Source organism: Elephas maximus, chromosome 13 (genome assembly GCF_024166365.1).
Source record: "Elephas maximus indicus isolate mEleMax1 chromosome 13, mEleMax1 primary haplotype, whole genome shotgun sequence".
Taxonomy (NCBI): Eukaryota; Metazoa; Chordata; class Mammalia; order Proboscidea; family Elephantidae; genus Elephas; species Elephas maximus.
Genome location: NC_064831.1, coordinates 67,077,210 through 67,103,859, shown reverse-complemented (window position 1 = coordinate 67,103,859; position 26,650 = coordinate 67,077,210). Strand labels below are relative to the sequence as shown.

The window sequence follows — 26,650 nt, the reverse complement described above, 5'->3', positions numbered from 1 at the left end:
CCAGTTTATCCGTCTGTAAAATGGGTATAATAATTCTTTTGGAGGGCAGTTATGAGAATAAATGAGAACTACAGTGCCCAGAAGTAGGAGCTTAAGAAATGGTAGATATTATTTATATTATTAAATATATTTAATTATTATATTATTTATATTATTAAATATAGATACTATATTAGTATAGTTTATTCCATACGCCCCAATCCAGGAGAAGAATCTCACATCATATCTACATTAACATATTAACTCTTGGTTGGTTAACACCAATACAAACCAAGGTTTGGTACCTGAAAAGCAGGCAGATGGAGCGCCGCAAAGCTGTTGAAGAAACGTATACTCTGAATGGCCACGTGGACTGTGTTCTGGGCATAACTCTCCTTGGGACTGGCAGTGCTGGGGTCTGAGATGGTGCCATGGAAGAGGACACAGTAGAGCATGTGCAGGACTCCAGCCAGGTCCGTGGCCTGAAGAGCAGCTGTCAGCCCCGTGGGATCCTGATGATTATTGTCAAATATGCTGTACGACCTGACAAAGAAACATTCAGCTCTTTAAGAGAGAGCTACTTAAAGGATGTTAACATTTTTATAGGTCAAACGGAACAAGACAAGCAGACCGTTAAAAGCAAACCATCTGAGTTGTGTAATAAGGTAACAAGAAACCTCAAGGAAGAAATGCAGCCCTTCCCCCGCAAGTGCACCGTGGCTTGCCCTTTTCTCCTGCTGGGAGACTAGGCTGCTGCAGCAGTGGCACCTGAACACGCCACAGCCGGTGCTGAGGCTGCCACCACCCTCCGTACCCTCTGAAGCCCCAGGGGCCCAACTTTGTTCAGTTTCTAGGTTTGGGCAAAATGGAGAGAGCCCATGAGAACTCTTGAAACTCAGACCAAAAACACCACATCTTCCCTTCTGGATACAGGAAGTCAATCTTCTTGGGGGAGGCAACTACCAGGAAAACATCAGGCTTCAAAAACCCAGCAGTGTGTTGGTACACTGCAGTAGGGAGACCCTTCAATTGCTTTTGAGGGCACTGTTCCATCATCAAAGAGTGCTGTTGGGGTAGGTGGTGGGGGCCAGACTCCCAATAACAAGCAAGTGCTGGATTAGTTTTATAAAAATCATGATGGAGTCAGCTTTGTAGCTATGGCAGGCAGTGTTATGGATGAGCAAGAAGAGGCAAATGGCAGTGGTGAATTCCTAAAACCGATAGTAATGCCAGCAAGAGTTTGCTAAATCTGCCTCATCCCTGAACTTAGGTATACATAAGGCATCTGGTGGCCAAAACCCAGAAAACCCAGTGCGTCGAGTCGATTCCGACTCATAGCGACCCTATAGGACAGAGTAGAACTGCCCCACAGAGTTCCCAAGGAGCACCTGGTGGATTCGAACTGCTGACCCTTTGGTTAGCAGCCGTAGCGCTTAACCACTACACCACCAGGGTTTCCAGTGACCAAAAGCAGGCAGTTATAACTGACATTGATTGCTTTTGCTGCCAAGCATTCATTCATTCATTTTTTTCTAGAAAGTGTACCCAGATTTTTCTCTCTGAGCTCTCCCTAACTCATAGTCAATGTGCTTCAGGTGGGGCCGCCCTCTATTTCCCGACTCAAGGGTGAAGCATGTCACCCAGACCTAAGGAGAGCCGCAGTTTATTTCTCTGACTGTTCAGCATAGTTCAGGGACTGCACTCGTTGCAGTCAGAGCTAGTGAGATGGACTGACACTCTGCCGAGATGCTTGGGAAGAAGCCCTCACTTTTTCCGAGTGGATATAAGGTCTGGAGCTGCTGTAGCTACCTGCCCTAACCACTGCACGAATCCACAAGCCTTTCAGTGCTGTTTCAAGAGGGCCAGCTACCTTCTCTCATGGGACACATGAATTCTTGTCACTTACTAAATACTACTTTTTTTTTTTTACTAAATACTGGGAGAGATAAAGTATTACACAGAATTTTAACTGATAAAGCTGTATTCCTGAACATCTGCATGAGGATATATTAACGACCAGTTTAAAAACAACCAAGCAGTAAGGGGGAGGTCAGCATACGAATCACACAGCAGTAAAACTGTTATCGCCAGCAATGGTGTCACTCATCTCCAAGGCTCTGAACGCCTCCTAGAAATTAGCTTTAGGGAGAAATGCTTTCTGACTTGTCATTGGTTCTAAAAGCCAGTCAGTGTTAAACAAACACAGGCTCCTTTTTGGAATCTATATAATAAACTCAGACACATTAATCTCCACTCACGTCTCTAGTCAGGGTCTGACCCCTAACTATCATGGCTATAATGGAAGGAAGGGCCAATCGACATTAGCTAGCAGCAGTTTGTGAAAAGGTTCAGGTGGGCCTGTAAACGAATAAATATTATTTCTTACCCTTTTGTTTTTGGATCCTATAAGACAAAAAGTGTCTCTATGGCGATACAGGAGCCCTGGTGGCGCAATGGTTAAGCATTTGGCTGCTAATCAAAAGCTTGGCAGTTCAAATCTACCAGCCGCTCCTTAGAAACATATGGGGCTGTTCTACTCTGTCCTATAGGGTCGTGATGAGTCAGAATCTCGAAGGCAACGACCTTTTTTTTTTTTTTTTTTAATGATACAAGAGTACATTACATTCTCTATGTACTTTAACAACGTCCAGTTAATCCCAAAATTTGACTCAAGAAGATGCACTGAGAGAAAAGATGTCACCTCCTGTTTGGCCTGGCTGTTTTGATACTTGGTGAAGTACTGCCCTTACAGAATCCAAAGTCCTAGGTGGTACCCCTGTCTTTGCCACTAAAAAAATCTGTCTGGCTTTAAATGTATCACCTAATCTCTCTAGGACTCAGTTGCCTCATGTGTACAATGGGAAGAATAATACCTTCACTATCAACCATGAAAATCTAGTAAAAATGAGATGAGGTGGAAGATGTGAATTCACTATTACTCATCTAAAGCATAAATGCAAAAAATCTTAAAAAAACAAACAAAAAAAAAGCGAGTGAAGGTCATCAGAACAGGTCCTAACATTAATTTGATAGACTATAAAACAACATATCCCTGGATCTTTTGCAATATTCTCCTGATGAAATAAAAATGTTCACTGAGGAAAAATAAATACATATTCAAAATCTCAGATGCAGAAATGATTCCAAATGAATATACTGCCGCTTTATGGAAAAGACTATTCGTTTTCAAGTGAGACCACAGAACACATCCGGGGAGGTGGGAGCTTTGTCGGCTGCCTTTGGCTTCCACGGGGCTAATGGAGACCTGAAGGGACTTCAGAGAATGTTTACTTTTGATTTACCCTGAAATACAGATAATTTGTTCAGGAACAGGCCACTGGCTCCTGTTGGTCTTAACTGTCAGTCATAATCACTTTAAGCCTAAATGTTTATAATAAAAATGTAAAAGGCCTTATTCATATCAGGCATGGGATATAAAGTTTTCTTTTTAAAAAATACGTGAACGATGTGAAAAATCAGATCTGAAATTTTGTATACTGCACTTTGAGATCTCAATTTTACCTCATTTTAAAGTGCTTTTGTTTGGCCTCCAGGACCAGAAATCTTTGTGGTATACTCATTTCTGTTCATTAAAAAAAAAAAAAAATTTTTTTTTTTTTTTGAAGCTAGATTCAATTAGGAAAAGCTGTAACTGGGCCCCCAATACCCCTGTACAGGGCCTGGAAACCCTACTCTTGCTTAAAGGAGAGGATAAAACCCAAAACCAAACCCAGTGCCGTTGAGTCGATTCCGACTCATAGCGACCCTTTAGGACAGTTCCCGAGAAGCGCCCGGTGGATTCGAACTGCCGACCCTTTGGTTAGCAGCCGTAGCGCTTAACCACTACACCACCAGGGTTTCCAAGGAGAAGACAGCTGGGCAAAAAAAAGCAGTGATTTGTGAGGGCATGAATCAGGTACCATCCAGTCCATCTTTGGTATCTTAAATCAATTATGCACCAAGATTTGTTGTTGTTGTTATTGTTGAATGCCACTGAGTCAATTCTGACTCATAGTGACCCCACGTGACAGAGCAGAACTGCTCCGTAGGGTTTTCTTGGTTGTAATCCTTACTGAAGCAGATCGCCAGGCCTTTCTCCCAGAGAGACACTGGGTGAGTTCAAACTGCCAGCCTTTCAGTTAGCAGTCATGTGGTACACCGTTGCACTACCGAGGCCCCTTGTACCAGGCTTATTTGGCAAAAAAAAGCAGCTGTGATGGTCCAGATACTACAATCCCCTCTTCCATTTGTTCCTGGCTGGTTTGCTGTCATCTCCCTGATCCCTTGATTTCTGGCTTGGTAATATCCACTCCGAACTCCTTTAGTGCTAGTGATCCTCTAGACTGCTCTCCCGGCTTTGTTCATTTCTTTACTTCTGGAATCCCTGAGGTCTCTTGTGAGAAAGTCCCATTTTAGTCCCTGACCCCAGGTAACTCCATTCCAAGGTCACCATCCTGTTGGCAGTGAGTAGGATTAAGTCATTGTCTCCCCCAATGATGGAAGAAAACTTCACTGTTCAAGGAGAGGTGAATTCTTTCTTTTCTTTAATTTTTAAAAATCTTTATTATTTTTATTGAACTTTAGATGAAGGTTTACAGAACAAACAAACTTCTCATTGAACAGTTAGTTTTATGGTCTTTGTTGACTTTGCACATTATAGATGCTCAGTTACATACTGTTTTATGAGATTGGTTAACAACCCCACTACATGTTAACACTCTCCCTTCTTGACCTCGGGTTCCCTTCTACCAGCTTTCCTGTCCCTCCTGCCTTCTAGTCCTTGCCCCTGGGCTAGTGTGCCTCTTTAGTCTCATTTTGTTTTATGGGCCTCTCTAATCTTTGGATGAAGGGTGATGTGAGGTGAGTTATTTCTTAGGGTTATTCTAACTTTGGGTTCTTGCTTTCTGGGATACTCTGGGCAAGCCAATCTGCACCTAGAAATATCATCATTAAACAGACTTTGGGATGAGCTCAAAGGAGCCCGATGCTCTGACAGGTACTCTCTATTTAAAAAGCCTGTTCTTCAGAAACACTGAGCATCTATAATGTGCAAAGTCAACAAAGACCAGACCTGTCCTAGAGATGGTTACAGTCTAATGGGTGAAGGTGAGTGTATTTGTCTCCTATTGGCTGTTGTAACAAATTACTATGAGCTAGTGGCTTAACCAAAACCAAAACTAAATCCATTACCCTCGTGTCAATTCTGACTCATAGTGACCTGATAGGACAGAGTAGAACTGCTCCACAGGATTTTCAAGGAGTGGCTGGTGGATTCGAACTGCTGACTTTTTGGTTAGCAGTCAATTTCTTAAGCACTGTGTCACCGGGACTCCTTCCTATTGGCTGATGTAACAAATTACCATGAGCTAGAGGCTTAAAATAATACAAATTATGGAGGTCAAAAGCCTGAAATGGTCTCACTAGGTTAAAATCAAGGTGTCAGCTGAGCTGTGTTCCTTCTGGAAGCTCTTGAGGAGAATCTGTTTCCTTGCCTTTTCCAGCTTTTACAGGCTTCCTGCATTTCTTGGCTCATGATCCATTCTCCACCCTCAAAGCCAGCAGCATAGCACATTCAAAACTCTGACTCACCTGCTTCCCTCTTTTATTTATAAGAACCCTTGTGATTATATTGGGCCCACCTTGCTAATCCAGGCTACTAGCCCAGTCTCAAGATCCTTAACTTTACAACACCTGCAAAGTCGCTTTTACCATGTAAAGTAACATTCACAGGGTCTGGGGATTAGATACGGACATCTGGGGTGGGGGGAGGAGTCATTATTCTGCCTACTACAGTGGGCCCATTCATTCATTCATTCATAATTCATTTGGTCAACAAATACTTACGGAAGGTCTACTTACTCAAAACTTCAGTGCAGGAAGACAGATGAATAAACAAGTAAATATATACTATGTAATACATAATACGTGAAATGTGGTAAGTGCTATAGAAGAGCAGGGGACACAGCTAGAAAATGAAACATAGGTGTGTGTGTGTGTGTGACGCTATTTTATAGAGTGTAGTTGGGGAAGCCCTTTGTAAGGTGTTATTTAAGCAGAATTCTGGAGGAAGTGAGGAAGTAAGCCATGTAAGGATCTGTGGGAAGGGTGCTCCAGGCAGAGGAGCAGCCGGTCCCTCGGCTTAGAGCCAGGAACATGCATGACATATGTAAGAAACAGCAAGAAGGCCAGTGTGCAAAGGATATTGGTGATGGTTACACACCATGATTGATGTAATTGGTTTTATTGAATTATACATGTGAAAAATGTTGAATTGGCAAATATCACATTATCTATATTTTTACAAAGAAAAAAAAAAGGGCAGCCAGTTGCTAGAGCAGGGTGAGTTAGTACAAGAGTAATAGGAGATGAGGTCAGAGAGGGAACAGGGAGAATATCAGGTAGGGCCTTGTGGGCCACTTTAAGGATTCTACTGAATGAGATAGGAAGCCATTGCAAGATTTTGAGCAGAGGAGTAATGTAATCTGACTTAGGTTTTAAAATGATCATTATAGCTACTGAGTTGAAAAAGATCTTCAGAAGAGCCAAGGCAGAAGCAGGGAGACCAATTAGGCCATTTCAACCATCCAGGTGAAAGATGATGGTGGGTGGACCAGGATGGTAGTCATGGACACGGTAAGAAGTGGTTGGATTCTGAAAATATTCAAAAGGGAAAGCCAACAGGATTTCCTGATAGATTGGATGTGCACATGAGAGAAAGAGAAGTAAAAAATGGTTCCCAAGTTTTTGGCTCGAGTAATTAGAAGAATGTGGTTGCCATTTACAGAAATGCGGATGACAGTGGATAGAGCATGTCTGGGGGAAAACCAGCTCAGTCTGGGGGGAAAACTTGCTAAATTCCAGATGTCTATTAGACATCTAAGTGGGGATACTGAATTAGAAGGTGGATAAAATAAGCTTCCCAAGGGTAGGGGTTTTAGTCTGTTTTGTTCATTGTGATTCCCGGCCAATATACTTCACGTGCAGCCACCATCTGCCTGTCAGTGGAGGCTGGTATGTTGCTAGGATGCTGAACACGTTTCAGTGGAGCTTCCAGACTAAGATGGACTAGGAAGAAAGGCCTGCAATCTACTTCCAAAAATCAGTCAATGAAGACCCTATGGATCGTAACAGTCTTAACCAATCATGGGGATGACACAAGACTGGGTAGCATCTTCCCATTATGCATGAGAATGCCATGAGTCAGAGGTCAACTGGATGGCAGTTAACAACAACATATCCCCAGGGCTCAGAACAGTGTCTGACACATAGTAGCCACTCAATAAAATAAACATTTGTTCAATGACTTAATAAATATACAAGCCTGAGTTCAGAAGAGTGGTCTGGGCTGGAGATATTTGGGAGTCACTGACACATGGATGGTATTTAAAGCCAGGAGCTCATCTAGTGAGTGAGCATAGGTAGCAGTCTGAGGATTGAGCCTGGGAGCATTCCGATGTTTAGGAACTGGGTGATGAAGAAAAAAAAACAGCAGAAGAAACTGAAACGTGGCATCTAGTGGGGTACGAATAAAACCAGGAGAGTGCAGTGTCTTTGAAGTGAAATGAAGACGGTTTCAGGGAGGATGAGTGACCAATAAAAAAGTTTACTTAAAAATAAATACGAAGACTAAAAAGAGAATAAAATTTATAGAAATGGCTGTTAAGTCCTATTTTTAGATTATAAAACCTAATTGCATATGCATAGGACAGAAGATGACTCACAGGATGGGAAGAGGGCGAGTGGCAGGGGACTGGAACGTGGCTTATCAAAAATAAGTGGGAAGAAGAGTTAGCAAACTAGCTGCTTACCAGTTCAGAGGAGCAAACAGTGTTGCTAGATTATCCATGAATTAGTAGGAATACAATGTACAAAACAAGGAAGGTTTAGCTCTGCTCCACTGTACTGTTCGACTACTCTGGAAGTACTGGGTCCAGCACTGGGTGCTGTACTACATTAGAGTCACGGATATGCCAGAATGTTCCCAAGGAAGGGAAATGGTGTAGTGAAAGTATCTGGGAACAACGTTACCTGAGGAACATTCGAAGGAGTTGGCATATCTAACTCAGAACTGTAGGACACAAAGGGCATTTTCAGACTGAAGAGGTAATATACTTGTCATTTATGGCCCCAGAGGAGCAAAGTAATCAGAAAGTAGACATTAGATAAACTTATGGAAAATTTTCTAACAATTAGAACCTCCAAAAGTGAAATGGGATGTTTGGTGAGATATTCTTTCCCATCTTGGAAGAGGCAGAAGATCACATACCATTAATGTGGCTGAGGTCACTCAAAACCCAGCTGGGCACGGGACTGGGGATGTCTAAAATTCTGTCCAGTACTGAAATATTGTAACAGATGTGAATCGCCTATGTACCCACAAACATGCAAACATATATAAACAATACCAACTCCCCCCATTCGTGACCCTATATGTTATGTATATGGTTGATGTTTCCCCCACGTGTCTGTCAGTTTGTCATACTGTGGGGGCTTGTGTGTTGCTGTGATGCTGGAAGCTATGCCACCGGTATTCAGATACCAGCAGGGTCACCCATGGAGGACAGGTTTCAGCTGAGCTTCCAGACTAAGACAGACTAGGAAGAAGGATCCGGCAGTCTACTTCTGAAAAGACTTAGCCAGTGAAAACCTTATGAAAAGCAGAGGAACACTGTCTGATATAGTGCTGGAAGATGAGCCCCCCAGGTTGGAAGGCACTCAAAAGACGACTGGGGAAGAGCTGCTTCCTCAAAGTAGAGTTGACCTTAATGACGTCAATGGACTAAAGCTTTTGGGACCTTCCTTTGCTGATGTGGCACGACTCAAAATGAGAAGAAACTGCTGCAAACATCCATTAATAATTGGAAACGACTCGAGGGCACCTAACAACAACAACGACGTGGTTGATGTTCAAACCTATGTAATGCAAACCTAATTTGAAGTTCTGTCAAAGGGAACGGGGATGACTTAGTGGAGATGTAAGGGCAAGAGAAAAGTTAAAGTGGAATAAATGTATCTACAAACACTAAAAATAAATAATAACATATAAATACAATAATAGATGAAACAAATATAATAATAGTACATAAACAACAAATGTCGAGACATCTGGTTAGAGAAGAAGAAAAATACTGGGACAGTTAAAGGGTGACAACATTGGGTAGGGAGAGGCTTAGATATCTGGGGGGATTTCCAAAATACATAATTAGGAGTTTCAGCTGAACTCAGAGGAACTGTCCTGAAAAATAATAAATAATGAAAATGGCACGAACATTCTTACTACTTGGGGTCAACATCCTGGAAGAAGGTAGAGAAAGGAGAAGACCAAGAGGATATGGGTGGGGATGGAAGGTAAAGGGTGAGGCCATTAAGAAGAAACTCTGGGTTCTGGCAAACATCTGAATGGAGACCTGAGAAAGTGGAGGAGTGAAGAGGTGATAGGCTCAGGATGGTCTTGGGAAAACTAAAGGTGAATGGGTGAAAGGGCAGAGAAGGGCCCACAAGGTGAGAATGCAAGCAGGACTGACAACAGGATGCGGTCCTAGATCTTGAAATTGTAGGCTCGGGCTGTTGTCCAGTAACACCCCTCAGATGAGACATTTTTGCCCTCTCTACCTTCCGTTTCCTCTCACTGTAAACAGAAAGGGCCCTGTGCTGCTGTACTGCGCCTGGCTTGTCTAGCTGATCTTTTGGGTCCCTCTTATCTTTAGGATTTGGCAATTGGGCTGCAGGGGCTCTGCCAGAGACCCTGATGTGTTACCAAGTGAAGGTGAGTAACTGGAATGGAAAAAAACTTGTCAGATCAGCGGCTGCGTGATGATTGCAGTACCCTCCTAACTAACTGGTCTACCTGCTTCCATTTTTGCCCCTCTAATCCATTTTCTTTTTCCTTTTAAGTAAATCAGATCATGCCAGTCTCCTATTGAAAATCCTCCAATGGCTTCCCATCACACTTGGAATAAATCCAAACTTTTAATCTCTCTGTCCTCATCTCCTGGTTTTTACTTCTCTGACTTCATGTCCTACCACTGTCTTTTCTTGCTCATCACATTCCAGTATACCGCCGGCTGTTTCTGGAATATATCCATCTCAGGGCCTTCCCATTCTTCCCAACTGGAATACTCTTCCTCTGGAGCTTCACATGGTTGCCTCCTTCTTAGCTTCAGTGTCACCTCTCCAGAGAAGCCTTCCCTGGCCACCTAATCTGCAGAAGCCCTTGCTCAAGTCACTCGGCTATGTTACCTTGCTTTATTTTCTTGTATTATTTATCATTAGCTAAAAGTTACATTATTTGCTTTATTGTCTTTTTTTCACCCTGTTAGACTGCAAGCTCCATAAGAGCAGGTGTCTTATTTGCCACTGAATTCCCAGTACCTTGACAAGTGCCTGGCATACAAATGCTTAATAAATAGTAATGAATAGAGATTTGCCAAGAAATGTTAGGAAGGGAGGAAAGAGTTGATCTTCACAAGGCATGCCAAGGAAACGAGGGCCTCAGATGTCTCCTTCATACCTTAGAGGAAGAAGAACATGAGATGTAGGCAGCCTTTCTTCCTATATGAAGAATAAGCCCAGGAAATGGGGTCCTGGCACATGCCAGTGGTGCACACTAGTATTTGATGGCTCTGCCGAAAACAGTTATTTCCTGAGCTTTTATTTTGTTTCTGGCTTGGTGCTAGGTGCCAGAAGAAAGAGAGGGTAGGATATTTAGTCTCTCTTTTTTTTTTTCTTTAGGGAAATCTCTTAAATTGAAGACATAAACCATACATATAGGGCAAGTATCAAATAAAAGGCATGAATAGTAGGTGCCATCTCAGATTTCTGAGGCAAGCGTTCCTTTGATTGAAGTGGATAGGGTTAGACATGATTCTGAGAGAAGTCAAAGATGGCTAAGGTTCTGGACCTTAAAATCTGGTCAGATGACTACAATCATGAGCAGAATAAGGTAGTTGGGAGAAACAGCCAACTTTGGGTAAAAGCCAGTGAGTTCAGGATCTGATATATGAAATACAATGTCCTGGTCGAAATTTAGGAATTCCAAGAGAAATGTCTATCAGGGCCTTGTTATGCATGCAGTTTGTGCCTTAACCTTACTTACCTCTGGCTTGATTGACCTTTTATTATTATTATTAGTGTGGTAAAATATATATAGCAAAACATCTGTCATTTTAGCCATTTTTACATACATAATTCAGGGACATAAATTATGGTCACCATGTTGTACAACCACCACCACTGTTTCCAAATTTTTTCATCACCCTTGAAAGAAACTAAGGGCCCCTTAGCAGTAACTCCCCATCCGCCCCCCACTCACTCTGGAACCACTAATAAACTGTGGTCTCTATGTATCTGCCAATTCTAGATATTTCATATAAGTGAGATCATATAGTATTTGCCCTTTTGTGTCTGACTTATTTTTCTCAGCCTAACGTTTTTAAGGTTCATCTATGACTTAACGGGTATCAGACCTTCATTTCTCTTTACAGCTGAATAACTGATTCACTTATCCTACCTATTTTCTTTCATTCTAATTTTCTCATTAAGAAAAAAGTATATACTTTTATAAGTCATCTCAGATATTTTTGGAACAAGGTAAGGTATAATAAATATATATAAAAAATAGTACCACAAGCAAGAGATCAGGGCAACAGATGTGTTAGTCAACATTTGCCTCTGACCTGTCCAACCCTGTGAAGGAGGAATTATCAAATTCACTTTTACATGTGAGGAAATAGGCATTGAGAAGCTAAGGAACCTGCTCAAGGTCACAGAGGTAGGACAACAGGAACTGAACGCGTATCTTTCTGACTCTCAAACCTGTGCTCTTCAACATAACAGACCACAAGAGTTTTCTTCTTCAGTTTCTGCCTCCAAAGTCCTCAAGTCAATGGAACTTCAACTGCAAGTGTATCCTGGACAATTCTGCTGCCCTAAGGCTGGTGAGCCTGCCCATGTATTGATGGACTTCCTTCACCACACCCTAGTCATTCTGGGAGTGGTGAGCCAGTGAAGGCTGCTTCTAAACCTTGGCTCTGTGGGCTGGAGCCCTGCTAGCTCCCTTTCTCTGGTACAACACCTAGCACATAGTGGGCACTCAGTCTGAATTGTACCATTGAAGTACTCATCCTTCCGTCCATGTAAGTCATCTGGGGCTTTATATCAGCTGGGATGGATCTTTCAGAAATCTCTATATTAGTACTTGCCCAGTTGTGAACAGAGACAGCCCAGGGGTTCCTGTTCCTGTATTCTTCTCACTTTTCAGATAGGAAGGATGTGGACAGTCACTCCTCCTTATCAGTTCTAAGGCTGTTATGCCCCCTTAGACAGAGTGAGCAGCACTGCTGAATGCTACTGGGGAGATAACCCATGCAGAGCACTTGGGGCCTGGCACATAGAAGGTACTCAATAAATACTTTTCCCTTAGTTTCACTTGTCGGTCCTAATATACTAACTTCATTTCCCATCTCCTGACCCCAGAAAACTTTTTGCCCAAGGGCAGTGGCTAATGACAACAAGAGATTTAGGAGTTAACAGTAATGAAGAGCTAACAAGAAATAGCAGGAAAGTACCAAGTATGAGACTGGGGAGTAAGTTTACCTTTAGAATAGGTTAGAATGTGGCAGATTAAAATTTTCAAACACAGTCACAGAGATATTTCTGGTCTCACATGCTCTTCTGGAAACTTCACATTCTGCATCAAGAGGCAAGGTCTGTTTCTCCTCTCCTTGAATCTGGGTGGGACTTGGTGACTGCCTTGATGAGCAGAATGCAGTGGAAATACTACCGCATGACTTCTGAGGCTAGGTCATAAAAAGATGATATGGTTTCTACCTGACACTCTGTCAGGATGCTCACTCTTGGAACCCTGCCACCACGCTGTGAGGTAGCCCAATTTAACCCACACAGACAAACCACATGGAAGGATCTCCAGCTGACAGCATCAATCAGGGACTTCAGTGAACATGGATTCAGATGATTCCAACCCTTAGCCTTCAAGTCCTCTGACTGAGGCCCCAGACATTGTGGGATAAACAAGGATAAGCTGTCCGTCCTATGCCTTGACAGAATTCCTGACCCAAAGAATCTGTGAGATTAATAGATGGTTGTTTTATGCTTCTAAATTTTTGGGTCATTTGTTTCACAGCCATAGTAGCCAGAACAAGGAGAAAAAATAAAAAAAACAAAGAACGAGGGCATAAGGTAATGTGAGAACCAGGGGAGTTCAGGGAGAAGAGTGGAGCTAGATTATTCTGCATGTCACCAAGGAGCAAGCAGTATTAATAGGTAGGACTATGGAGACAGATTTTGGAGAGACTTTCTAAGCATCAAAACTGGCCAGGGACAGAACAGTCTCCATCAGTTGGTAACAAGTTCCCTGCCACTAAAACCAAAAAACCAAACCCGCTGCAATCGAGTTGACCCTATAGATTCAAGTCTGAATGGAAGACAGGATTAGGTGACTTTAGGGTCCCTTCCAATCAATACAATCTGACAGCAGATTAGATCTGGGGTACATTGAAGAGAGGGGAGATAGAGATGATGAGTACTGGAGTCTGGTGCCTGGGACACTGGTGATACCACACACAAAAAGAGACTATGAGAGAATATTTCAATATCTTCTTTTCCCTCTTGCCCAGAGGACTGTTAATTGCCCCTCCCACTTTCTTCCTCCTTTCTAATACATTCTTCATTTGATGCCTGATTAGTGCTCACAAAATATGGCTCTCAGCATGTCACTTCCCTGTTCAGAAGCTTTAATAACATTACTGGCACTGCCATATCTCAGCAAATCATTTTATATAGTTCATGAAGTATTTTTACATTTATTATCTCATTTGAACCTCATAAGAACCTGGGATGCACTAAAATACCACCATATATGTTTCAAAATCCAGCTACAGTACCCTATTCATTCTTCTTATTTTTTTGTTGCCTTGCCTTTGCTTGTGCTATTTCTTTGTCTACCTTTTTCTCAACTCTAAACATTCTGACCCTTCCCATCTTTCAAAGTCCAGGTTAAGTCCCTACAACTAGGAGTGATTTCTCCCTCCTCTGAACGCCATCAACGATGATGATGATAATGGTAAAAAAAAATTTTTTTTCCAACAATTATTGAGCACTTACTATGTGTCATGCAGCATGCTAAGTATTTTTCATGTATTATCCTCTTTTATCACTCTCTGGCTTATACCAGGGATATTTGTATATGCATCTTCTTTCCCTTACTAGTTTACAAAGTCCTTAAGGACACAATCTGTGTCTGAGTCATCTCTGCTTTCTCCCAGGCCCAGCACAGGGACTGGCACAGAGCAAGTGCTACATAAATATTTGTTCAATGAATGAAGGAACAGTTCAGGCAGGCAGAGTTAAAGTTTACCTTTGCTTGAACACAAACGATTTTCAAGCACCCTTAAACACTTGAGAAGCACTCATTTATATCCACATAATTAATGGGCTAAATTATACATCATTCTTTTATCCTTTTCTTACACAGGTTTCCAGGGATCTTGGCTAGAACACATTTTGTTAGTGTAGTTTATGGGCATGGAAATGAAAAACAAACACATAAAACAACAAACTTCCTTTTTGTATAAAAATACTTTAGAATTCAAAACTAGTCTCCTCCAACCAATCAGAGTTAGCAAGGTTTTACATGCTCCTCTCCTTCTTTCCTGCGGTAATAAGGATTGTAAGCTATGTGGGTCCATTGCTCCCTGGCTCTCTTACTGTGCTGCCTAGCACAGTTATGAATATAGTAAATGAATGCTGATTGACTGAAGGGCCTGTGTTGCTTGCAATAATAATCATAATTTTTAATGTTTTTTTCCTATTAGCTCTGAGCAGTCAGCACCTTTTCAGGGCCTCAGAGCCTCAGCCAATTATGGTAGTTGAGTTGATGCTCTGAGATCTGAAAACCACTCTTTTCTCTATACTTCCTATAGGACCAAGAATGGAAAACGGGCCAAAGAAACAGGCATTTCTGAAAGTCTTATAAAAAAGATGGTTGAATTTTGTTTACATGATTAAGAATTACAGCTTGTGTACAGTTCCCCAGTTAAAACTCCGGGCTAATCCTAACACAAGATCAATCCTTTCACCAGAGGATCCCAAATTCAATTTTAACTTAAACAAATGCCATTTCATTGTTCAAAACCAAGCCTGGTACAAAAATCATCAGCGCTTTCCCCTCCCATGATGAAGCAAAGATTAACAGCACAAATTCTGACACACAAATTGTATTCCAGAAAATCTAGGTAAAAACGAGGAGATTAAGGGCACAATAGAGGAGCAGTGCAAAGGCGGACCTGCTGTAATCACCACCACAAAGGCTGGGCCACCGGCAGAGCGCACAGTGTTTACTCAAAGCCCTGTGCTACCAATTAGTCCGCTTAATTAACTCAGAGTCTGCCAGCACAAGAGGCCAATTTTTGAAGGTCCCTCTGGCTCCTCTGTGTCTTTTATTCCTGCTGGTCACAAAAGGGCTTTGAGGACAAGCCTTCCTTAACTCTCTGACTCTTGCTGGCTTCTCCTAGTAGCCAAAACAGGCATTCTGTGGCTCACTCCAACAATCACACTACCTTCCCTTCTGGACATGGCTGTGACCTAGTGCAGAAACTCTGTTAAATGCACGTACCAAAGAGCTTCAACAGGTGACTATAGCTTATGGTTTAGAAATATAATTTCCGTGAAGAAATGGGATGTAGTACGAAATGGTCTGTAAATATCATAGGTGAACAAGTCTGATGAGGTAGGAAAAACTACCTCTATTCCCATCGTCTGGGGGTGTTCAGGAAATGATGGGTGACTGAAGGCTGAGAGGAAGAACAGCAATCAAGAGCCATGTTCTCACCTCTTTCAGATAAGCAGCTTACACTGATGCAGCTAAGGATTTCCTAGGTAGGTCAAGGCAGGAAACCACCTGGACCTTTTTTATAGAATAATCTGCTTTTGTAGCAAGTTCTATTAATAGAAATTTGTTGAGCAATTGAGGTTGGGGAGGAAGTTATATTAAGAAAAAATCAATTAAGAATTGTTAAAAAAAAAAAAACACTAAAAGTAAATCACTGATTTATTTAAAATCTAGTTGTATGTACATAGAAACAATTATATTTCATAATTACACACATATAATACACATTATCTATGTATCTATACACATGCTAGACTTTGGTCTACTTGGATCATCCTTAGGTGTGTCTAGGACCAAACTCCTATTTCCCCTATGGAAAACTACTCCTTATATCCCCTAATTCAGAGATTACCACCTACCACTCAAAATTCTAAAGTCAGAATCCTGGGAGTCATTCTAGATTTCTCCCTTTCACCTTCCACACCACCTAGTCCTGTGCTACCTCCCCTACATCTGTTCTAAACCCCAAAACCAAACCGGTTGCCGTCGAATTGACTCCAACTCATAGTGACCCTATATTTGTTCTACCTCCTCTTAAATGTATTTGCTCAGTCTCTATTTCCACTGCCCCTACAGGCTCTCAGCATTTAGCACTTGTATCATGCAAGAGCCTCTTTACTATTCCTTCTGCCTCTAGGCTCATCCCATTCCAACAGGGATGGATTACCCAATAAGCAAGGTACACATGGGCTTACTTGTGCACAATTTCACATGGGCTTCATCTTTGATGTGGTGAAAAGCAGGTGAAATTGTACACTATAGATTAGTAAGTAAACAAGTAAGCCTGTGTGTACCTTGCTTATTTATGCTTACTGTAAGTCTGTGCATACCTTGTTTATGGTTAATCCGCCCCTGCACTCTGGCCATCTCTACACTTTTCAGGAGCGAACATTCTATAACAGATATTTGGCCTTGTTACTCCCTCTTAAAAAACTTCAGTAGCCTTCCACAGCTCTAATCTACCACATCAAGCTCTTGCCTCTCTCTGAGGCTCCCAAGAGCTAACATTTAATTGAGCTCATTTAACACCTCATTTCCCTTCCCTCTCCCACAGTCACCACAACACAATGTCTTATATATCCATATCTAATTCATTTGGGTTGTTCCAAGAGCAGACCTTGAAATAAGGAAATGGGCACAAGTAGTTAATTTGTGAGGAAATAGCAAAGGGAAACAGGGAAGTAAAGAAAGCCAATAAAGGATGTATTAATGAACAAGTTACCACTGAGGACTCTCTGAGAGTCTGTATAGAATATGTCTCAGAATTGTCCCACTGAGGGTTAGAGAAGCTGGGGTCTTAAGCATCAATTTACTGTTGGTAGGTCACTCTTGCAAGTGTTAGCCCCCCACCCTGTGCTTCTGGCAAGCAGCTCTTTGTCCAGAGAATGTCCTCAGGCAGAGAAACACAGCAAGCCGTTGGCAGGTAATCTCCAGAGGGGGCCAAAAGGATATGGGTAAAGCACCAGGGACATCTGCTACATCATACGGTGCACATATTATGCTCTTTTCCTCAATCAACTTTTTCATTCCACTTGTCTTCCTGGTTAATTTGCCTCATCCTTTAAGGTCCAGCCCACTGGAGCTTTCCCTAACCTCCTCTGGGAGAGCTTTACTTCTTCCTCTGTGCATATTCTCTTCTGCTGCAGCTGCTATGTTGCAGCTATTTGTTTACAAGTCTGACTCCACTTCAGACTCTGGGCTCCCTGAGGGCAATGTCACTATACCCAGCTTGGTGGCTGGCAGGTGCTCAGTGAATGTCTACTGAACAAGGGCATGGCTGTAGCATTAACGGGAGGAGGATCTTGTCTTCCGTATACGTAATTTAGAACATCTTCAAAGGGATGAAATACATGTTCCCACATTTTGAATACTATAAAGTCAAATGTGTAGGACAGAGCACCAAGCTGTGAATCTTAGGTCCTAATTCAAGTCAGTTTGGCTCTTCCTATAAAACAAGGGGGGGTGTGAATGACCTTTAAGTTTCTTTCAAGTTCTAGATTTCAAGTCACTGAATCTGTGTGTTGGTGAAAGCTGAAGCCCAGAAACTGTACTGCAACCACATACGGAAATGCTTATAAGTCTGTGATATTCATCTGGAATCAGAGAGCACAGGTGATGCAGACTTGAGATGCTGCTGGCAGGCTTGTAATGTTGTGTACACAAAACAGCCAGTGCTGGATTGTCCTGGGTAAGAGGACACCTCCTAGGGAGAAGCCTGGCAACTGTTGCTGCTTCCCCAGAAGGAGCCCTATTATTGCTGCCAGGCTATGTATAGTATGGTACCAATGATTCTACTTAGGCCAAAACCAAACCCATTACCATCAAGTCGATTCTGACTCATAGTGACCCCACAGGGTTTCCAAAAAAATCTCCATGGAAGCAAACTGCCACATCTTTCACCCACAGAGCCACTGGTGGTTTCAAACTGCCAAACTTTGGTTAGCAATCTATTGTTTTAACCACTGCACCACCAGGGCTCCCCACAAATAGCCACTTTCTGAATTTTCATCTAATCCCTGGAGGGTGGGCTCTGCCTATTCTAGATAGGGAACAGGCCAATTTGGAACACTGATTACGGGCCATGCTTCGTGTCCCTGACACCTCAGACAGTCTTAATCTTCCTAGAAATGGGACTGATATTGAAGGGACTGGGTAAGAGTAAGGAAAAAGAGGTGAGTTTAGGGGCTTTTGCATAACAGATTAAAAAATGTTGAGAATGTTCATCTTAGAAAACAAATTCCCTCTCTTGAAAATTTTGAGTATAGTCATATGCAACCTGTGTGCATTGAATACGGATGGATAATACTTTTTTAAGCGTCTAGATTCTACGAGTTTCAAATAATTCATTTTCTTCTTGACGAATCCCTAAAAAATACATTATTTGTATGCAGCACTGTTTAGAATTAATTTAAGAAAAATATTTTACTGGACATCTTCAGCATGCCTGAGGGATATATATCATATTCCTTTGAGAAACACTGAGTCAGTATTACAATGATTCTCTACTTGGTGGGGAGAGGAGGGAATAAAACACCTAAGAGGGTCTTCCCTGCCCTTCTTAGAGAGTTATTGTTTTTATGGGCAGTCCACAGGGAGGAGTGAGGGGTCTAAAGGGCCAACCACACCAGAAGTAGTCCCTGACACACTGGTTTAACCATGCCCATGGGTAACGGTGATGTGTGATTTCAGGGAGCTCTTGTTTTTGAACAGCTCCGCCTTCCCTTATTCAAGGAGGTACCTTTGAAGAAGGGCAAAAGGGGGAAAAAATAACCCAGTAGACAGTGAAATTGAAAACATGTGAACACTGGTTGTGGGCACGGTGATGTTATGCAGTGTCATGCCGAGGGCCTGGCTTGATCCAGTCTGGGCTTTGTCGCTGACTCAAGGAGAGAATCACTTGATTCCTCTGGACTTCAGTGGGAGAGGGACTGGATGGCCTCTAAGGTCTCTTCCAGCAATAATAGTCAAGTTTATGACACCAACAAGAAAAATATACTTTGGCAGGAGCATGTTGTTAGGAAAAATGAGAAACGTCAGGCAGGTCTCAATATAAAAAGCTAAGAAGGACAAAGAGGAAAGGGGTCCAAGATGACCACCTGCACCCCTATGAACTGACCCCAAGATGGACACAATTCAAGAGGTGTTTCAAAAGTTGAGTCTAGATTGAGACTAAGTAAGAGCCTTACCTTCCAGTGACAGCAAAGCAGAGGGTGCACATTGCATGTAAAAGTCCTGCGGCATGCTGCAGAAACGTGGCCATCTTGGGATTCTCATCCACTGGGCCTTGCACCGAGAGGAAGCAGCCACACAGCTTGTCGATCAGACCCATGTTCACCACGTAGCTAGATGTGGGGAAAAATGTGTGTTATCAATCTGTGTAGGCTGCCAACATCTTCACCTTTAATGATACATCTTACCAAACACAGGCCTGGACCCCTCAAACAATCAAACGCACGTTTGAGTAAAGCATCTCAAGTAACAATTTCCTTAGATTTAGTTCTGAATATCAGCTATTTCTGTGAAGCAATTCTTTCTTCTCTCTTTTGGCTACTTTGATGTTATTTTTCAAGAAAGAGGGATGAAAATGATTATCTGATTATTCTTCTCACTTGTCTAAAGAGTCTGACAAAAGTTGAAATGATTTATAATGGCCTCTACCCTCTTATCATAGCAATTTTTTTCTTTTTTCATGGTATTTTTAAAAGTGCTAGGGAGCCAAATTCACAAGAACGTAGGGATTCAGAAAATAAGATGATGCTACCCAGACACAATCTTGTTACAATTTAAACTTCTAATACCAACTACAGGTTCACCATTATTAAAAACTCCATCACCATTAAGAAAATAACAAACAGTGAGAATGTAATTGCTGTTATGAAAAGTACCAGTCCTGAGAGTCGACGATGACATTTTAAGAAGTCACTTTCATCTTTTTAGTCCATTAGACAGCTCTCTAGAGCTGTTTATTAAACTGGACTGACAGTAGGAAGGAGCTTTTTCATTAGTTCACAAAGCAGTGATCATTGAAAATAGTATTTTAAGACAATAAATGACCTTGTAGATAAATCAGTCCTAGCTCAAAGATTTTATACTGACTCATCAGTGCTACTACATTTACATACATGAAAAGGGAGGAACTGTGAATATGGAATTCTGAAAATCAACATATGTTAACTCATCACCCTGGTCATAATGACTGGTTCATTCTGGCTGCCTCTTCCAAGACAGATTTTGTTCATTCTTCTGGAAGGCCATGGTATATTCAATATTCTTTGCCAACACCATAATTCAAAGGCATCAATTCTTCTTGGGTCTTCCTTATTCATTGTCCAGCTTTTGGATGCATATGAGGCAACTGAAAATACCATGGCTGGGGTCACGTGCATCTTAGTCCTCAAAGTCACACCTTTGATTTTTAATACTTTAAACAGGTCTTTTGCAGCAGATTTGTCCAATGCAATACATTGTTTGATTTGACTGCTGTTTTCATGGGCATTGATTATGGATCCATGTAAAATGAACTATACAAAGTAGAAAATTATTTTTTTCTGATTGTGCAATTAATATAGGCTTATTATGGAAATTTATATAGTATGGAAAAGCAGAAAAAATTGCCAATGATTACACCATCTAAAGACAACACAGGTTAATGTTTCCTTTTATGTTTTTCTATTTCATTTTTTCCCCCTACATGATTGATATTATACTGATTTTCACTCAACTGACTAAGCCATTTCGATGTTAAAATATCTTTGTAAGAGCTGTATTTCAAATTAAAAAAAAATTATTATTTGGCTAACATTACTGAACATTTTGATCAAAGATTCTACAGGAGAATCTTTGATCGAAAGGGGGAAAATGTAGAACAGAATTCAAATTCTCATGGACTTTCTGGAACCATGGAGGGATGAACTCCTGAAACTTTTGCCCTGAGATAATTTTTAAACCGTAAACTAAAAATACCCCCTGAATTCTTTTTAAAACCAAATAATACTCTAGCTTAACTAGAAAAATGTCTGCTGTGAGCATTATGCTCTTTTAAGAACTATCTATATGGGATCAAACTAACAACAGCTACTTAAAAGATTAGGTAGAAACCTTAAGGGGCACTGAGTTTATGTTAATGAGAGAGGAACAACTCAGAAAAGGAGGATGAGAATTGGTGCATAACTTGAAGAATGTAATCAGTGTTACTAAATTGTACAAGTAGAAACTGTTGAATTGGTGTATATTCTCAACAACAAAATAAACTTTTGGAAAAAAGCTTATTACTGAAATTTTTAACACACACTAAAAACAGAATAGAATAATAAATCTCCACGCACCCATCACACAGACCACCATCAACCCATGGGCAATCCTACCCGCATCCACACCCATCTTGCATAGTGTTTAAAGCAAATCCAAAACATCATATAATTTCATTCATAAATGTTTCAGTTTTTATCTCTAGAAAATAAGGTCTTAAAAAGCATAACCACAATACCACTGTCCCAATATCTGAAAAATAATAATTCCTTATCATCATCAAATAACTAGAGTTCAAATTTCCAAATGTCTCATAAAGGTTTTAAATAACTTAAGAAATTGAGGATGCAAACAAGAGCTATACATTGTGGCTGACTGATATATCTTTTAAAATCTCTTAGTCTATAGGTTGGCCCTCCATACCTCTTTTTCTCCCTTGCCACTTATTTGTGGATGAACCTGGTTGTTTATTCTATACAGTTTTCCAGAATCTGGATTTTGCTCATTACATTCCTGTGGTGTCATTTAACACATTTCTTTGAACATATTTTCTGTAAAATAATCTAGATTCTAGATGTCTGAATGAATACAAAAATATTTTTAGAATGGCTACATAATATACTAACAGTGTAATAGTTCTTGAACACTCAGTAATTTTTAATATTCACCATTGTAAACCATGTTGTGATGAACATTTTGTGTACAAATCATTGTCAGAATTTCAGATTACTTCCCAGAAGTGGAATTAATGAGTCAAAGGATATGCACACTTTTACAAGGTTCTTAATATGTATAGCCATATTACACTTCAAAAAACTTTAAATCAATTTACATTTCCACTAGCTGGATATGAGAAAATCCATTTCACTATGTGGAGATTGGTATTACTATCCTCGTTGATAGATGAACAAACTGAGGCTCAGGGAGGGCAAAGCACTTGCCCAAGGAAGAGAGTTGGAAAGTCCTAAGGTCTTCCGACCCCTGATAAGAGTCCTTTTTGCTAAATCTACTGCTTCTCTGAGGCATTTTTTTTGGTCCTTACTGACATTTGAATACTTTTTATTGTTATATATATACGCACACATTTTTTTATATGTATATATGAAGATATACTCCTACTCCTCACTTTTCAACTGTCTCGTTATCTGACACTTTGCATTTATGACTATAGTAAAAATGTGTCAACTTGGCTGGGTAAATCAGTGGTTTGGCAGTTATGTAATGATGTAGTTATCTTCCATTTTGTGATCTGATGTGGTCATCCTCCATTTTCATATAATGCCATTTTCACCTAACAACTGGGTGTTTGGAGCCTAACCATGTTGTTAAGTGAGGAAGTGGGTATATACACATTTGGCATTTCAACATTTTTTTACATGTACAAGTCAATGACATTAATTGAAGTTTGGATCACTTAAAAAAGGATGCAAAATTATTTCAGAGACTATTTCTGAAAACTAATAGCAACCACACACAGTCTTAAAACCACCCAGTCTCAAGATAAAAATGGTTTAGATGGATTTCCTATATCGGCCTTGAAAAAGCCAGAAAGGAGGAAATACTTCAAAATGAGTGAAGAGATAAAAAGCATAAAAAGTCAACCAAACCAAAACAACCACTGTTGAGCAGGCAGTCCTTTCTGAGTGTCATCTCCTTTGTTTACCTGGTGGCTATCTACAGTGCCTACTAATGAGTCGGACTGATATTTTTCTAAACTGCCTGGGTCATGAGTCATGGCATGGGAAATCTTAAGACGACTGTCTAAGAAGATACTGAAACTAAATGGCTCTAAAGGGTCAGTGCAGGGAAATTCATTTTGCCTACTTGATAGTTTTGAGGGAAGAGTATAGAATCTTCTAACGGATACTGGCATCAAGGCCATTATATCTTTTGTAATGCAACTGTTAAGTTAAAATTATAATATTGAGACTGTTAGCATACTCAGGACAAAAAGCTTTATTGTACAGAATCTCTCAGTCTTCTCAGCACAGGAATTCTGGGAAACATGTTGCTGTATAAGGTCACTATGAGTCAGAATTGACTCAACGGCAGTGGGTTTTTTTTTGGGGGGTATGCACCCCAGAAATTGGGCCTCCCCATTTGCTTTATTGCCTTATATGCATGCAAAAGCTGGACAATGAATAAGGAAGACCAAAGAACTGATGACTTTGAACTACAGTGTCGGTGAAGAATACTGAATATAACATGGACTGCCAGAAAAATGAACAAGTCTGTCTTGGAAGAAGTACAGCCAGAGTGCTCCTTGGAAGGGAGGACAGCAAGACTTCATCTCATGTACTTTGGACATGTTATCAGGAGGAACCAGTCCCTGGAGAAGGATATCATTACTTGGTAAGGTAGAGGGTCAGTGAAAAAGAGCAAGACCCTTGATAAGATGGACTGACACAGTGGCTGCAACAATGGGCTCAAACACAGCAATGATTGTGAGGGTGGCGCAGGACTGGGCAGTGTTTCATTCCATTTATACACAGTGTCACAATGAGTCGGAATCGACTCGACAGCAATGGGTAAAGGGTAGCTTTCTCTTGATGGAATTTACAAACTGGAAGGGATATCTAGGGATATATATAAACAGTTAATGTCCACTCTTGTCCAGCCACCCACTCTCACCCCTGCTTCAATACTGCTGTCCACCAAGGTTCTATCCTTGATCTAGGTTTAGTAAACTCATGTAATTCCATGATTTCAACTATCTTCAAGATCCTAATAACCCCCAATTCTCTATCTCCAGGTCTATATCTTTTCTGAACTTCTTTCATTAAATTCTTTCCAGTTTCTGGACGTTTCCCTTTAAAGGCGCCTAATATACCATATGTCTATATCTTCTGAAGGGGTGAGGGGAAAGGGAAACCAACAAACTGATTATCTTCTTCTCTCAATATCTCCTACTCCCAATATTCTTGTCTAAATGAATGTCACCATTCATCCCATAAGTGATGTAAAAAGTTTGGGGATAACTATTTGTAATCATGTAATAATAATAATAATAATGTAATCATTATTTCTGACTCCAATGCTGCCCTCAAGTTCCTCTTAAGGTAGAAGCTGACACATGGTAATATCAACATGATGTGATTAGTTCTGTATTACATATACATTCACGATATTACTACTGTATAGTAAAAACAGTGGGAATCTCTAATTTTGGTTGAATGGATCAGGGAGAGCTCCTTGGAGGAGATGGCACCTTTAAATCTTCAAATGAACTCACCAGGTAGACAAGGCCCAAGGTTGAAGGTAGACATTAATCCTACCTATAAAACAGCCCTGAATCTTTCTTGTTACCACTCTAATTATTATTGCTGTAGTTTGGTCAAGGTCGTGTCTTACCAAGTTATGTTACTGTGTGGTCCTGGAAAAACAACCTGCCCTATCTGAGTCTCAGCCTCCTCATTTTTGAAATAGGTATAATAATACCTATCTCACACAATGAAAACAGTCCCTTCAAATACCTGGCTAATTCATGTTTTCTTTCATTATAAAGGATTCTTCCATTCCATTTTTGTATATTTTCTGTTTCACTTCTCCTGTCTCCTTATTCGGGCAGACCAATTATTCAACATTTGTATGTTGTTGTTTATCCTCCACATAGACAGCATCTCCTGTACAGAAGACTTCAAAGGGTAGCATGAGATGGCAGAGTAAAGTATTGCACTGAAATGTGCAAAGCCCTCGAGTTAGAAAACCAAAAGGGAAGAATATGCTCAGCATTTCTCAAGCTGAAAGAACAGAAGAAAAATTTAAAAACTGAGTTGCGATACTGAAGGAGTCTATGAGGAAAATATTAAACGATGCAGGAAGCATCAAAAGAAGATGGAAGGAATACACAGAGTCACTGTAACAAAAAGAAGGGGTCGATGTTCAACTATTTCAGGAGGTAGGATATGGTCAAGAACTGATGGTACTGAAGGAAGAAGTTCCAGCTGCACTGAAGGCATTGGTGAAAAACAAGTCTCCAGGAATTGATGGAATACCAATTGAGATGTTTCAACAAATGGATACAATGCTGGAGGTGCTCACTTGTCTATGCCAAGAAATCTGGAAGGCAGCTACACGGGCAACAGACTGGAAAAGATCCATACTTGTGCCTATTCCAATGAAAAGTGATCCAACAGAATGTGGAAATTATTGAAGAATATCATTAATATTACATGGAAGTAAAATTTCGCTAAAGAAAATTTAAAAAAATGGTTTCAGCAGTACGTCGACAAGGAATTACCAGAAATTCAAGCTGGATTCAGAAGAGGAAGTAGAAGGAGGAATATCACTGCTGACATCAGATGGATCTTGGCTAAAAGCAGAGTACCAGAAAGATGTTTACCTGTGTTTTATTGAATATGCAAAGGCATTTGACTGTGTGGATCATAACAAATTATGGATAACACTGCCAAGAATGGGATTCCAGAACACTTAATTGTGCTTACGAGCAATCTGTACATAGATCAAGAGACAGTTGTCCCAAAAGAACAAGGGGATACTGGGCAGTTTAAAATCAGAGAAGGTGTACGTCAGGGTTGTCTCCTTTTACCATACTGATTCAATCTGTATGCTGAGCAAATAATCCAAGAAGGTGGACTATATGGAGATGAACACAGCATTAAGACTGGAGGAAGACTCATCAACAATCTGCATTATGGAAATGACACAACCTTGCCTACTGAAAATGAAGAGGACTTAAAGGACTCACTTATGAAGATCAAAGAATACAACCTTCAGTAGGGATTACGTCTCAACATAAAGAAAAGAAAAATCCTCACAACTAGACCAATAAGCAACATCATGATAAATGGAGAAAAGACTGAAGTTGTCAAGGGTTTCATTTTACTTAGATCCATAATCAATGCCCATGGAAGCAGCAGTTAAGAAATCAAACAATGTACTGCATTAGGCAAATCTGCTGCAAAAGACCTCTTTAAAGTGTTAAAAAGCAAAGATGTCACCTTGAAGACTAAGGTGCACCTGACCCAAGCCCTGGTATTTTCAATTGCCTCATAT

General features: G+C 40.8%; 1 protein-coding gene across 13 annotated transcripts in view; it reads right to left on the bottom strand.

Moving 5' to 3' along the window:
- The window catches only part of SCAPER (S-phase cyclin A associated protein in the ER), a 495,697-nt gene that overhangs the window by 47,152 nt on the left and 421,895 nt on the right, over positions 1-26,650 (bottom strand). For all 13 annotated transcript variants that reach the window (XM_049852841.1, XM_049852843.1, XM_049852837.1 and 10 more), the window contains 2 exons: positions 19,573-19,728; positions 285-522 (listed from right to left, as the gene is read on the bottom strand). In XM_049852841.1, coding sequence (XP_049708798.1) covers positions 285-522; positions 19,573-19,728 — 394 coding nt within the window. The remainder of the gene's footprint in view (positions 1-284; positions 523-19,572; positions 19,729-26,650) is intronic.